The 15,287-nt window shown below is 37.8% G+C and overlaps 1 protein-coding gene across 2 annotated transcripts in view; it reads right to left on the bottom strand.

The window, feature by feature from the left end:
- The window catches only part of BMX (BMX non-receptor tyrosine kinase), a 59,975-nt gene that overhangs the window by 21,600 nt on the left and 23,088 nt on the right, over positions 1-15,287 (bottom strand). Inside the window, exons 8-14 of one of the 2 annotated variants that reach the window (XM_039475357.2) lie at positions 12,733-12,807; positions 12,004-12,057; positions 7,975-8,029; positions 6,630-6,709; positions 3,701-3,828; positions 1,202-1,276; positions 328-499 (exon numbers count right to left, since the gene is read on the bottom strand). In XM_039475357.2, coding sequence (XP_039331291.1) covers positions 328-499; positions 1,202-1,276; positions 3,701-3,828; positions 6,630-6,709; positions 7,975-8,029; positions 12,004-12,057; positions 12,733-12,807 — 639 coding nt within the window. Of the gene's footprint in view, positions 1-327; positions 500-1,201; positions 1,277-3,700; positions 3,829-6,629; positions 6,710-7,974; positions 8,030-12,003; positions 12,058-12,732; positions 12,811-15,287 lie in introns of both variants that reach the window. The other variant, XM_003920341.4, reaches the window with a different exon arrangement.

Here is a 15,287-nt window from a genome sequence, read left to right as displayed (position 1 = left end):
GGATGGAGTTGGGTGTGGGAGGAGAAGAGGGAGGGGTGGAGTTTGGAAGACCACAGGCCAGAGGCTGGTTTCTTTGTAGAGTCTTGGGAATTCTAAATTTGAATATGGCCTTTCAGGTTGTTTTGAAGGTATATTTGCCAAAGTAGTAGCATAAGACTGATTTGATTTAACAGTCGGTTAGTTCAATTTATAACTTCTAAATATTTATGTCTATGAAACAGTATGTGGGCTTTTGCTCCAGGCCTTGCAAAGGTTAAGGGCAGGCCTATTAGTGTTAATGTCCTCCCGTGATGAGGGCTAAACAGCCATTCCTTGGGAAGAACTTACATCATAGTCTGGGCCTCCTGAAAGAATTCATCTTCCGACATGGAACCCTCCTTGATCATCTTAACAGCAACATCATACTGCCCCTTCCACTTGCCCAGCTGGACCACTCCAAACTGGCCACTTCCCAGCTCATTCAACAAGGTAATCTCTTCTCTTTTCAGTTCCCAGATTCCTAATAAGACAAGACGGACATTCTTTAGGAAGAGCATAGAAAGTTTTGGGCCTAACAGCTTCCCAACTGATTTCCTCTCCAGTGGGAGTTTCACAGTGACAATATAAATAGGACTTTCTATTTTAAGTTGATAAATTTAAAAAAAAACCCTTAATGATGCGGTCTTGTGGCCACATGATAATGGGACCAGGACAACACTATTCTTGAAGTAGCTACAGTTATTTGACAAGAAGGCTCAGAGTAAAAACAGTTTGCCGACCAGAGGCATTTTGGAGAGGCTCAGCACCAAAATGTACTCGATGTCCTTAGGTTGGTGAAACATTGTTAGATTTTTTTTTTTAATAAAACAAATTAAACTGTGATCTGTGTGGATGTGATCATCCTAACATACAAGGTTAAATACTGGCTCTGCCGAGCGGGCACAAAATCCAGGAAAAAGGAAGGACAGACAATGGGGTGCTGGAAGCTAATGATGGGTTCTAATAAGAGAAAACAAATTGATGATCTTTTTGGTGGTGCTGGAAGCTTACAGATTTAGGTTGAGAGAACTTTTTTTTAAAAGGAAATCCTTCCTGATGCAATCTGAACAGAGACCTCTTTCCTGACTTTCCTCCTTTTTTTTTTTTTTCCGGTAAATTAACCATATATTTCAACCAAAAATTATGGAAAATCAAGTTTAAGAGCCCAAGAATGTATTCATACCATTTCCCAGGGACACAGAGTCAGGGACCTTGTTGGCCTTTGTTGACACAGGGTGACGGAGCCGTGTGATCATGCCTGCAATGGAATAAACATCATATCATCACATCATTACATCATATCCCATCACATCACATCATATCCCATCACGTTACATAACATTGGCTCACAACTAGTCTCTCCAAAGTAGCTGAAAAGGCAGAGTTAAGAATGTTGTGATGCAGAGAGATAATCCATTCGTGTTGTAGTTGTATTAATTTGCTTAACTTGACTAATTAGCTCAATGCAAAGCAAAAGTTAAATGAATAAAACACTGTATGTGATTTTTAAAAATCCCATAGAGGCCGGGCGTGGTGGCTCAAGCCTACAATCCCAGCACTTTGGGAGGCCGAGGCGGGTGGATCACGAGGTCAAGAGATCGAGACCATCCTGGTCAACATGGTGAAACCCCGCCTCTACTAAAAAATACAAAACATTAGCTGGGCGTGGTGGCACGTGCCTGTAATCCCAGCTACTCAGGAGGCTGAGGCAGGAGAATTGCCTGAACCCAGGAGGCGGAGGTTGCGGTGAGCTGAGATCGCGCCATTGCACTCCAGCCTGGGTAACCAGAGCGAAACTCCGTCTCAAAAAAAAAAAACAAAAAAAAAACCCATAGAAATTAGTTGCTTGATGGAATATTTTAAAATCCACCCCCTACTTTTTTGCTGTCTCTTTGCAATCCAATACTTAAATATGTATACACATAGCACATACATTTGACAAAAAGTTCAAGCAATACAGGGGATAAAAATAATAAGCCATACGAATTTTTAAAAACTGAGCCTATTACTAAGTTTCAATAAATGGTCATTTTAATTGTTTATGTTGAGTTATGGTAAAACTGGGTTAAAATAATTATAAAATTTAATAGTGGCTTGAAATAACCCATTAAAAATATATGTATATATGTTTTTTGCTTTAAATGTGAAATGCTCTCCAAGTCAGGGGACCTATCACACATGTACTTCTCACCTCCTTCCTTTTTCTATATATTTGTCTGATTTTTATATGAGTAATCTCCAAATTTTTTAAATCCTTCACTTTTATCTTTTTTTTTTGTTTCTCTGCTTGATAAAAATCCTTCACCTTTAATCAGCTAAATTAATTAATTAATTAAAATGTAAAAACTAGTACATTTCTATAAAATATATATTTGGTGTGGATTATAAAAATGCACTCACAAACAGAAAATGTAAGAGAATGAGGTAAAAATCCAAATCTAAATAGAAGTCTTAATATTTTCTTCAGATATCCTGTGAAGTTTTCTGTGCATCCTCTGCAGTGGAATCATTCCACTTAGAGAGGTCTCTTTGTGCAATACCTTTTCCATAAGGTACTCCTGAGGTACTACAGGTTAAAATAAACAATTGAGGAAATTGGGGCAAAAGAAACACAACAGTAAGAACCAAAATGAAAGCCAGAACTGAGGCCGATTCACCTACATGCATGCAATCAAGTCATATAAAGTAACACAAATTTAATGCTGAGCTTATGGCTTATTTTTAATCACTGTTAGAAATTCATCCAGTCACTGCTCTTAAGTGGCACTATTCTAGAAAACAGAGGGTATTTCTAGATGCATGTCCACCAGTTGATTAGGCAAAAATTTAGAAGACTAACAGCACCCAGTGTTGATGAGGATGAGAGAAATTGTTGTTACTGGAATTGTACATTTCTGAAAAGCATTTGGCAATCTGTACATTTTAAGTATTCTTAGCCTTTGTCTCAGAAATTCCATTTCTAGGGATTTGGCCATAGAACCAGTCATATGGATGGACAGAGCTATGCATACAGAACTGTGCACAGAAACATCTATTATAGCATGAAAATATTGAACATGATCCAACTGCTAATCAATAGAGGGCTAGGTGAATAAATTATGGGGTAAATATATGATAGAATTCTATGCACCTGTTAATTAGACCTAAGTAAGCTCTTTGTGTTTGCATGAAAAGACCTCTAAGACATGTTGAGTAAAGAAAGAAGCTGAACAATATGTGTAGAACGATCTCACCTCTGTAAAAATGTAATATATATACATAATACATAATTTCTATTTATATATGTAATAATTAGTAAGTGCTAGTATCAGCAGGCAAAAAAACCCTGTCATAATAGACAATTGGTCCATATATCCAATGATACCTGTATTTCCATAATATTTTAAATTTATAATGCTCTTGCTTTTATACACAGAAAATCCCTACAAATATTTTTATAAAGAGAATTTCTCTTCCTAAGTCACTCAGTTTACTTAATTTCATTCTTTCTGGCATTAAGGAAGGCATCATGTTATATTCCTGGAAATGTAAGTTAAAAATTATGATAGGCAAAGGACTTGAGAGCATTTTTCCTACTTTCATGGTTCCTTATATAATTAGGAATATCAGGAGGGTCAGTAGTATCCAAGAAAATTGGTGTTTATCAACAAGGGCCCATAAAAGAAAAATTAAAATAAATTACCTGCTGAATTGTGTTGATGATAATGAATAAGCTTTGGAATGGAATCAAAACAGTAGTTTTCTGCCAGGTATAATTTGTTCTCAGCATTTGTATGCACATGGTAATGTTTGACAGTTCCTTTTTTATCACTAATAACAGAAAGAATGTTAGAACATTTTAAATAAACAATTGAAGCTTGATTAAGCAAGGGTTAAATTATTATTTTAGATGCATTTGCAAATTTTGGAGAGGGAAGTTAGTGAGGGTTTCTCAGTCTTGATATCTGGTGTTTTTCTTAGTGTTGACATCTGGTGTAACCATAACAGTAATTATGGAAGACAGTTCTCTGAATTCAATGTGTCTTTTTGTGCAGATATAGAATTCATGTACAGTAAAATTCTACCTTTCCAGGCTTCTCCTCCCTTAGTAAGTGTATAAAATTGGAATCTTTCTTTGATGATTCAGAGGCTTCTAGTTCTTCAGGATCATTATTCTGAACAGAAACTCTCTAATAGGATAATAATGGAGGTGGAAATGAAGGAGGTAAAGGTAATTAGGCTGTTGGGTATTCTCACCCCAAAACATGGGAGGGAGGCTCTTTTGGGAGTGAAGCATGCAGGATGAAGTAGGTGGGGATGTCTTTTAATTCCTCATGTGAACTTGTACCTTCTCCACATAAAACACTTTTTTCTTTTCCTCTGCTTTTATAAACTAATGCTGAATTGATGCCCGTTGATTTAAGCTAATCAGGAATAATACACCTGTCTTAGATTGTAGCCAGTGACATAGTGATCAAGAATCAGGCTTTGAGTTCAGTTTTATCACTTGCTAGCTACCCTATGTGGTTATGCTTGGCATATAAGAAACAGTTAATAAACTGTTGCTGTATAGCCAACTAACACAGGAACAGAAAACCAAATGCCACATGTTCCTACTTGTAAGTGGGAGCTAAATGATGAGAACACATGGACACATAGTGGAAAACAGTAGACACTGAGGCCTACTTGAGGGTGGGGAGTGGGAGGAGAAAGAGGAGCAGAAAAAATAACTATTGGATACCAGACTTAGTACCTGGGTGATGAAATAGTTTCTACAAGAAACCCCCATGACACGAATTTACCTATATAGCAAACCTGCACATGTACCCATGAACTTAAAAGCAAAAATAATAATAATAATAAAATGAAAATTGTTGTTGTAACATCAACTGAGTAAAAATTGCAAGTATAAAAGTAGAAAGGGTTCTTCTCTTTGCTGCAAATGTTTAATCAGCCTTTGGTGATAGCATACAATTCACCAAAGGCCATTGATAAGGTTTCATAAAAGAGGGCTTTTGTAATCATTTCATTTTTTACCTATTTGCTGATTTATCTATCTGACTACCTTAAGAAATGAATCTGGAGTCAAGAAACTCGACTAGGAGGACATCTGATACCAGATTTGTCTGAAACTGCAGGGCCAGAGGGCCACAAAGCTTTTGATACTCAGTAAACAAAGTCTTCTCCTGATTCTTACTAGGTTGGCTTTAGCCAGCATCTAGGTGTTACCAGGAGCAAAATAATATATGAGATACACTGGGAACATGGATTCTGGCATTAGAAAGTGCTGTTGAACAGTTCAAAGTACATCCTGTTATCTCAAGTGTAGGTAGGCACTCTGTAAAAAATTTCAAAATAAAGTAACATTTCTATTACTTAATTATTATAAATTTACATGTATGCACTGTGGGGTAGGGCACATGGGGAAGGCACCAAGGCAGATGATCATTTGATTTAGCTGCTAAAAACGGGTTGCACACATAGAATTTTTTAAAAGATCTTAATCAATATTTGACCAGATTCTCATTCCAAAACGTTGGAGGTTCAGTGTAAACACAGAAGTGTAGATGAAGGAACATGACTTGGCTATTGGAAGCCTAGCTTCAAATTAGTCATTTATTAGCTCCAAATAGGTCTTTATAAGCTCTTTTTGAACTTCAATCCTCTCATCTGCAATATGGTGTAAATAAAAACAGACTTCCTATTTGCTTTGGAGAATGATTAGAAGGAAAAAAAGAGCTAACTATCGATGAGAAAGTGGCTTGTAGAACTCTGGAGGAGGATTCTCATGATGATTTGCAAGAGGTGACTGTGAGGTGTCTTTTATGCCCAAGTGTTAGGGTACAGGGAGTGGAGCAGGTAGAACTACTCTTTCCCAGCAGCAACAACAAAAATAATGGTAATTACTGTTAGTTTATTAAGTACTTACTATGTGTCAGGCACTGTTCTGGATATAATATATGAATTAACTCACTTCACTCATGGAACGTAAAAATCATTATGTTCCCTTTTCAAATGTAAAGTTGAAGCACAGAGGTTAAGAAATTTGCACAATGTCACAAAACCCTGAAATAGTAGAGCCAGGATTTGGATTTAGAAGTTTGGCTTCAAACAAGAACCACACGAAGAGGACAGAGCCCCAGAAGGAAGCTGTGTAGAGAACACAGTGGCACTGAGTCAACCTTTTGCTAACTCTGCAGGCAGTGGAAGTACTAAGAACTAGACACTGGGGTAGGCTTCTCTGCTCAGCAGGTGGCTAGGGCTGAGAGTATAGAGGCTCCATTGCTATTTTCTTTCTTTCTAAGCTTAGACCTGAATGAAAGGGAATCACCCAGTAGTCTTTTAATAAACATTTACTGAAGCATGCTGTGCTCTGGGCACTCTATTACTGCCTGGGTTGGGCAAGAGAGCATTAGCCAGAGAATGGCCTCTTGAAAGTAGTGGGGCAAGGGTGCTAGCGCAGTGGGGTGAGGGTGGTGGAGGCAACTACAAATGTTCACACTCAACAGAAATACTTTGATCTAAAATTCCAGAGTTTAAAGATTATGTCTTATCTCAAAATGTGATTATAAACAGCATATTCAAAGAATATACACATAAAGATAAAAGAAATATATCCTTATCATACTTACTCCACAGCCTTACTAAATAAGGACACTGTGTACATTCCTGCTTGGCTGGAATTTCTAACCATAAATGCTCCCTCTTTTCCCTGAAAAGGAAGAAAAATTAAGAAGGAACAGAAAATACTTTCATTATTCTTGAAAATGATTTTTGTGTGGTAGGTGGTTGGAAAATAAATCTTTTAGATCGACTTTATATGTCACAAAAGCACAGTTTTCTCATTCAATCTCTTTATAGATCTGCCCAATGTATTTGAACTCTTCCAGTTAATGTTTAAGCCTAGCACATACTTTTCTGGGTGTTTTGCTTATGTAAGCCTAATGTTTTCATCTTTAAGAAACAAAATTTAGAATAATGTATCACTATATCATGCCCTTGGAAGGTTTTAGAAAACCAAAGATCCAGAATAAATTATTTCTAAAGTTCTATACTCAAGTTGTCTTTCTCAATGACTTGTGCTAATTCTAAGCAGATCAATGTTCAGAAAGAGCAGATTATGAATGTGACAAAACACCAAATGAAGTCATTACATTCTCACTAGCATCCCTCAAAGAAATAAGTAGTGTTTAGTGTTTTTATCAAGTTAAACTATATCAAAGTGTCATTTTTAGAGATCAAAAGAGTTTGCTATTGGCATCCCATAACAATTCGTAATAAAATCAGATAAACATATTCTGTGTCACAGCTGCTGTACTCTGGTCTAGGTGCCAATGAGCCGTGACAGAGCTGAGGTTAAGGCTACACCAGCGGTCTCCAATAAATCATCTCTCTTATTCATGCCCTGAGCAGTCCCCTCCTGTACTGACTCTAGGCTGAGCCATGTGACTTGCTATGACCAATGGGACCTTACCAAACACAACAAAAGCAAAGACTAGATAAGTGCTTGCATGGGGCTCGTCCTTTTCAACCACTGCCTTGAGATCACCATGCTGTGAGGAGGTCCAAGGAAGGCACATGGAGAGGCTGCTTGGGGAAGAACTGTGGAACTCCAGTTGACTGCCTCAGCTAAACCCAAGCCCCCAGTCAATCTACCAGCCAAATGCAGCCACAGAAGTGCCCATAAGCAAAATGTGCTTAAGCGCTGCTGGCCCAGCTGACTCACAGAATCATGAGAAATCATAAATCCCGCTGTTTCAAGCCACTAAATTTAGGAGTGGTTTATTATGCTGTGATAGAAAATGGACACAGAAGTAGTGGCTAGACATAAAGAATCTGGCAACCCACAGACCGGACAAGCAGCACTACAATGGCTTGACTAATTAACAGCAAGGTTTCTATGAGAAATGCATCAATCTCTGGGCCCCAAAATACAAAGAGATTCTGTGAGGCTGTTTTCAAGACAAGACTATTTACCTTTTGTCTGAGTAACTGTTCAGATTGTGATCTGGAGATGTTACCAGCAAACCAGCTGCAAAAGGAAAAAAAAATTATGTTTGAGAATTAATAAGCTTTAGATTATCTAACTTGACACTCAACTTTCTAATCTGTAAAATGAGTCATTGGCTTATGTCAGGGGTGTCCAAGCCTAACTGCTCAAGATAATCATTTGAGGAGCTTTTCAAAAATACAGATGCTTAAGTCCCCACTACCAAATTCTGATGTTGGGGTGGGGCCTGCACATCTAATTTTAAAATGGGCTGGCATTAGGAATCATTGGTTTTCTTCTAGGTGACTTCTAAGTTTTCCTACATTTTATCATTTTGAGTAAGGGCTAGAGATTAGATCTATGAAGAATATTTCAATGGGAAAGTCAGGGCTGCCAAGGATGAAAGCCCTTGTCTTCCAACCATATAATTTCCTTGTAATAATCTGATTATAGCATCTATTTTCAAATCAAATGCTTTTACTTTATATGTGGAGCTCAATAGGCCAAGAGCTGTTTCTCATGTGAGGGCAACAATGTCTGTGGTCTTTGGGCTTTAGACAGAAAGTCCTACTAAGGAAATGAGTAAAAGTAGGCCATGAGGTTGGATGCGGTATGGGTTTGGGGTAGGAGGACCCCCCTGGCTAGGAGATAACATCTGCAGAGGAAAGAAGTATAAGAGGAGAGTGAGGGTAGAAGGGATAAGTTGTAGGAAAAAAATCAGTGCAGAAGGTATCAAAGAACTGGGCAGGAAGGGATAGGAAGTGATTCTCTGTATAATCTCTGTATGAGTTTTGGGAAGAGATGTCAGTTGGTGAACAGTTCAGTAAAGTATAAAGAGCCTTAGGCCAGGCGTGGTGGCTCACGCTTGTAATCCCAGCACTTTGGGAGGCCGAGGCGGGCAGATCATGAGGTCAGGAGTTCAAGACCAGCTGCGTCAACATGGTGAAACCCTGTCTCTACTAGAAAATACAAAAATTAGCGGGGCATGGTGGCTCATGCCTGTAATCCCAGCTACTTGGGAGGTTGAGATAGGAGAATTGCTTGAACTGGAACCTGGGAGGCTAAGATTGCACTGAGCTGAGATCATGCCGCTGCACTCCAGCCTGGGCTACAGAGTGAGACTCCATCTCAAAAAAAAAAAAAAAAAAAAAAAAAGTCTTAGGCCAGCCAGCTTGGAGGTTTGGGTTCTAGGCATAACTTCCAATATGTAATTGTATGACTTTGAACAAGCCACTTGGCCTCATTTGATCTTGGACTTCCCCACCTGTAAAACTAGGGAGAGGGTTGATCTTGGTAAGTTTGAAAGTCTCTTTTAACTCTACCATTATGGATACTGTATAACTAATGCTTGAAATATTAACTGATGGTTTTTCTTATTAGTCAATATTTTAAGGTAATACTAGCTAATCAAAAGGTCCTTCAGGGGATAGGATACAGGATATATACCCACAGGGGAATATAAAGAAGAAAATCAGGAATCAGGAGAGAGGTCTGGAGAAGCAAGGTGATATTAACCTATATACCCTATACATTATATCCTCACACACACATACAAACGTTGCCTGTGTCATAATTTTGCTGGGGGCTACTTCTTATTGTTTTAAAGAATGTTTTAATATTTCAATGACAGAGCAGCAGAGTCCTACACCTAGTTTCTTGTTTTGTTTTGTTTTTTTGACAGGGTCTCACTCTGTCACACAGGCTGGAATGCAGTGGCATGATCTCAGCTCACTGCAGCCTCGACCTCCCAGGCTCAAGTGATCCTCCCACCTTAACCTCCCAAGTAGTTGGGACTACAGGTGTGGGCGACCATGCCTGGCTAATTTTTGTATTTTTGAAGAGATGAGATTTTGTCCTGTTGCCCAGGCTGATCTCGAACCTCTGAGCTCAAGTGATCTACCTACCTTGGCCTCTCAAAGTGCTGGGATTATAGGCATGAGCCACTATACCTGGCCAGGCCTAGTCTTAACACACTATTTTCTATCTAAATCTCAGTGCATAGTACATCTGTCTTTCATGGAATTGACTGGAATTGCTCATGAAGTTATGGCCATAAAACAAATACTCCCATGACACTGATAGAATAGGAAACTGGGAGCTATAGTCCCAGATCCTATAGCTCTATAATCCTGAGCTCCCTTTGGTATCTCTTTGATTTTGAAGAGGACAAATCTTCCCTGAGAATTTCCTCAATGTCTCTCTCTCACACACCACTTGCATTTAGAAAAGATGGGAATAGAAATTGTCTAAATGGTCATATCTGGGCTTACTCAATCAGAGAAAGACTTCCAATTCATTTAAATGCTAAAGACTACAATCCACAATTAAAGGTTGACTGCCATTGGTTTAAGTCCTTGTGCTTCACTAAAGTGTAATTATCTTTGGAAATGACCATAGGTTGGTCATTCAGTCTTTTATGTCTTGGTATGAAGTATTCCATCAATGTTTTCCTGAGAATAGATATTAGGGAAGAAGGTAAAGCCGGAAGAGAGCTAGAAGGTGATGAAGAGACCATGCCACAAAGAGGTGGAAGGTACAGCACATCTTCCCCAATGCAACAGGTATGGCTGGGGCCAGGCTGTCTTAGAGATGAGAGGAGGAGTGAAAACAGTAGCATGGACTTTGTAAAAGCTCCCGCTTCACATGTAAGCAATATATCAATAATACAACACTTGTACAAAAACAGAACTGGAAACATGCAATCCTAGTGTTCAAGTGAATTCTGTGCCATTTGGTATCAAATGTCTGAAAAATGCAATATGCTCTATTATTCCTACCTCTTCTTAACACTAATCTTTACATCTAGGAGACAATTATTTGTTCCTGTTTGTAGAATGATAGACCCTTAGAGTTTGGAAAGAAACTTAATATCCACTTAGACCAACCTTCTCAGTATATTGGGGGTGACTACACATTCTTATTTGCCCAGAAAGGTCCAGTTTAATGCCTGATGTCCAGGTGTAATTTTAATTTTAATTTTTGTGAGTATGTAGTAGGTGTATATATATTTATGGGGTACATGAGATGTTTTGATAAAGTCATGCAATACATAATAATCACATCATGGAGTATGGAGGATCCATGCCCTCAAGCTCCTTTGAGTTACAAATAATTCAATTACACTATTTATTTTTAAATGTACAATTAAGTTATTATTAATGGGTATAATTTTTAATAGTGCGTTTTTTCTCTCTCTAAGGTATCCCAATTTTGATGTTAAATGACATGGTTGGCTGGGAGCTGTGGCTGTAATCCTAGCACTTTGGGAGGCTGAGGCGGGTGGGTCACCTGAGGTCGGAAGTTTGAGACCAGTCTGGCCAACACAGCGGAATCCTGTCTCTACTAAAAATACAAAAATTAGCTGGACGTCATGGTGGGTGCCTATAATTCCCACCTACTCAGGAGGCTGAGGCAGGAGAATCACTTGAACCCAGGAGGCAGAGGTTGCAGTGAACCAAGATTGTGCCATTGCACTCCAGCCTGAGTGACAAGAGCGAAACTCGATCTCAAAAATAAATAAATAAATAAAAATGACAAAGTCATCCTAAGAATAGAGATCTGTTGACATAAATATGGCCATGTTCATGGTCTCGTTTGTGCTACCCTGTAAAATTACTGCATCATTAATAACTTCTCCAAAATTATTACTCAATGTTAATAAGAACTTTCAAACATCACCTTAATTAAAGGTCTCCAGGAAAGAAATAATGAACAAAAACATGTTATGGTGTATCTACAAAGACAAAGCAAAATGAAGGCGATGCTGGACATATAATAAATTCAATGAGTATTTGCAGCCAATTTAAATAACCCAGTTTTGGAAAAATATTTTCATTGGTAACAACCCAGCTCATTGTCACCTGTCATCTAGATAAATGGCCCAGAACTTCACATGAGTTTATCCACATAAATACAGCCTTCTGAGGTCTCAGCCATCTGTTTTAATGTCTTTGAGGAAGAGAGTAGAAGTATCTATGTCTGATTTTAGAAGAACGCAAAAGACTTTCAATACTCACTCATAATCATCCAGGTTTTCCTCTTCTTCAGATGAACTTGACTCAGGGAATCCCCTTAAGAAGAGTTGGGAAAAACATAAGTGCAAAAAAGTACCAAGAAATAATCCAAGTGCTTAACCATGCAATATGAAATCCCACCCTGATTTTATCCTCCTAAATAATGTTTCGACTGTTAGGTTTCTCCTGCACTTGGGAAGGTATCAACACAGCGACAGTAAAGACAGAGTCACCCAAAAGTTGGGCTCATGCCAAGTTTTAATGAGAGAATGGCTCTTTGATACAGGAGGTCCCCAGGAGGCCCCCACAGGAACTTGTCTTTCTTTGACTTTTTCCAAAGAGTGGGCTCATGAAGTAGACGAAGACTACTTCAGAGACGGCTGTAGGATAAAGTTAAAAAAAATATTGGGCTGTGTATATAGCTATTCTTAAGGAAGAGTTATTCAACTCTGGGTTGCTTTTCTTCCTGCTAGAGATGCCTGAGTCAGGAATATTAATGTTTGTACTACTACTGGTATATGCCATGGATGCTGGCTAGGATGAATCAGTGCAAGAAAAACTAGAACCTACAAGCCATCTATTCAGGGTTCAGAGAGGCAAACTACATAGACTTTTTTGGTTTATGTTTACCTTAAGTATAAAGCCTAGCTGCAAAATTATTGCAAGTTTGGTTAGTTTTCCTGAAAATGAAAGCATATTCTGAGTGTAGAGGAATAACCGAATTTGATTTACCATGAAATCTTTGAGGTGCTCTGATTTACATTTCTTTCTTTTTGGTTACTGGATGCAATATCTTCACTGCTGCTGCTACTGCCAAAAAAAGACATTTCATAAGTTTATAAACGTATGTCTACTTATAGATTTTAAATGACAAAAGCAGTTTTGTTCAGATATGTTTTAGCTTTATTTGACATTTTGACCCACACATTTTACTTGTTTGGGAAACTTAAGCTAATGAGTTACTTTCACATTTTGGTTCTTTCAGGCATTCCAACAAAAGCACTAGTTTGGCAACATTTCTAAACAAAAGAAAATTGTTAATAATGGCTCATAATGATTCCAAACAATAGAAAATATAGATTAATTTAATAAATCATCTTGACTGGATTTGCCCTGATTTTCTTATAGGTATGCAAGCATTCTGTCACTTATATATTTTTAAATAACTTATTTTCATCTTTGCTATTATGACTACAATTAAAATTCTTGAAAATGCTGATCTTGTTGCTCCTTCTGGACACAGATGGATAAGCAAGATTTTCATCATCCTCTGCCATAAATCATTTTATCTCTTTCATTTGGGGTATTAAGCAGAGCATGAGGAAGTGCCTACCTCTCAAAGTCTAAAGGCTGTTTTATCTGGAATGTAGGAACTATTTCCTGTTTGCTTTCATAACCCAGACTTTTTTTTTCAAAACCACAGTTCATAGAAACAAGCTTCCTTAGCAAGGAAATGCTCCACTGGCTCAACTTCAAGGAATGCCCAGAGAAAGCCCTTAATCACTAACATGGCTTTCTCTCTACCTTGTGAAAGAGCCTTGCCCACTAGAATAGCTTTTATTTAGCCTTGTTATTTTTAAAAACACATGGAAAATGTCCATCAATAGTGCATTACTTAGGTTTACCTAGTATTTATATAATGGGTACTTTACAGATATTAAAAATAATCAGATAAGTTGCACAACAATGTAAATGTACTTAACACTGCTGAACTGTGTGCTTAAAAATAATTAAGATGGTAAATTTTATGTTATGTATATTTTACCAAAATTAAACAAAATAAAAAATTTAAAAGTCAGGTGTATCCTCATGTATTTGAATAAGAAAAATGCTGAAGATGTCAAGTGAAAAGAACAAATGTCGAAGAAGACCGTATCATGAGAACTTACTTGCTTTTGTATGCACATGGCCACATGTACATAGAAAACATTTTAGAGGAATGTAAATGAAATATTCTGTGATATTCAAATACTCTAATGGGAGCATAGATTATCATACTAAACAGAAAAAAGAGATAAAAAAGAAGCTCAGGGGAATAATAATAATGACAGAAGTTGATAAAAGTAGCCTGGGTAACAAGAGCGAAACTCCGTCTCAAAAAAAAAAAAAGTATGATCGCATATATGAGCTGAGAATCATGGCTGCACTTTAAAAACTCAAGCTCCATGAAGATCTTTTAGCAATTATTATAATTCACTCGCACATGCAATGCTGCTTATGCCAAGAGGCGATCAATCAATCCTTTGTTAAAATAACTAGCTTTCTGAAGTTCTAGGGAAAATCCACAGTTGGGACTAAATCTAAGGAGGCGTAAATCTAAGGGAGTGTCAGAAAGTCAATAATCAAGATAAATAGTATTTTAATGAAATATTTTTTAAAATAAAAATTCATGCGAATAATCCATGATGAACAAAATGTTGACATTTTAAATAAAGATAGAATCCGACAATTTATGAGTTAGTAGCTGACCAGCAACCCCCTGTGAATCAACAATTCTTCCTAGTTATTTGAAAACAGGTCAGTCTGTTTCACCTCACACCTCGCTCAATGAATCACTGGAGTTTCTGTCAGGGAGGGGACCTGGAACACAATTAAATGACTTCCACTCTCCTTGTATCTGATTTTACTGATCCTATCCTTCCATAAGAATGGTGGGCTACAGGCACACCAATGTAACCCCTTCCCTCAGGCACCAGGTATAGATTAATACACTAGGATTCTAGCTCCACTTTGGAATGAAAGGGACCATGACTTGTTATACTGAAAAAAAAAAATCAGGAAGAATACACTTACATTATTTCAAATTCCATATGCCCTGTATTACTGGAACTTTGAGTAATTGGCTTTAGGCAAAAATGATGAGGATGGAAAAAATAAAGGAATAAAAGGACATGTGAAAAAACGAAGAAAAGAGATACACGATGAGTCAGAGAGATGCTCTGTATCCACTGTTGGGAAAGGCAGACATGACTACATCGCAGAGATGCTGATAACTGAGTGAGAAGATGGCAGATATATACAACGTCATGGGGAGGACTGAGGCAGGAAATAAGGAAGGGGAGTCACTTGACCCTTTCTATTTGGTCATCTTGCAATTCAATTCAACATTTATTGGGCATCAAGTGTAGAGCAAACTCAGTGCCAGACCCAGAGATATATACACACACAATTTACTTACTGCCTTCAAGGCATTTTCAATTCTGGTATTAGATGGAATCTTTAGGCTAAAAACCGTGAGAAGACCAATGAGGTCAGGAGAGGTGAGGTTGTGCATTCTAAGAAGGCAA

The sequence above is a fragment of the Saimiri boliviensis genome, chromosome X (assembly GCF_048565385.1).
Source record: "Saimiri boliviensis isolate mSaiBol1 chromosome X, mSaiBol1.pri, whole genome shotgun sequence".
Classification (NCBI taxonomy): Eukaryota; Metazoa; Chordata; class Mammalia; order Primates; family Cebidae; genus Saimiri; species Saimiri boliviensis.
This window is presented reverse-complemented; position numbering and strand designations above follow the sequence as displayed.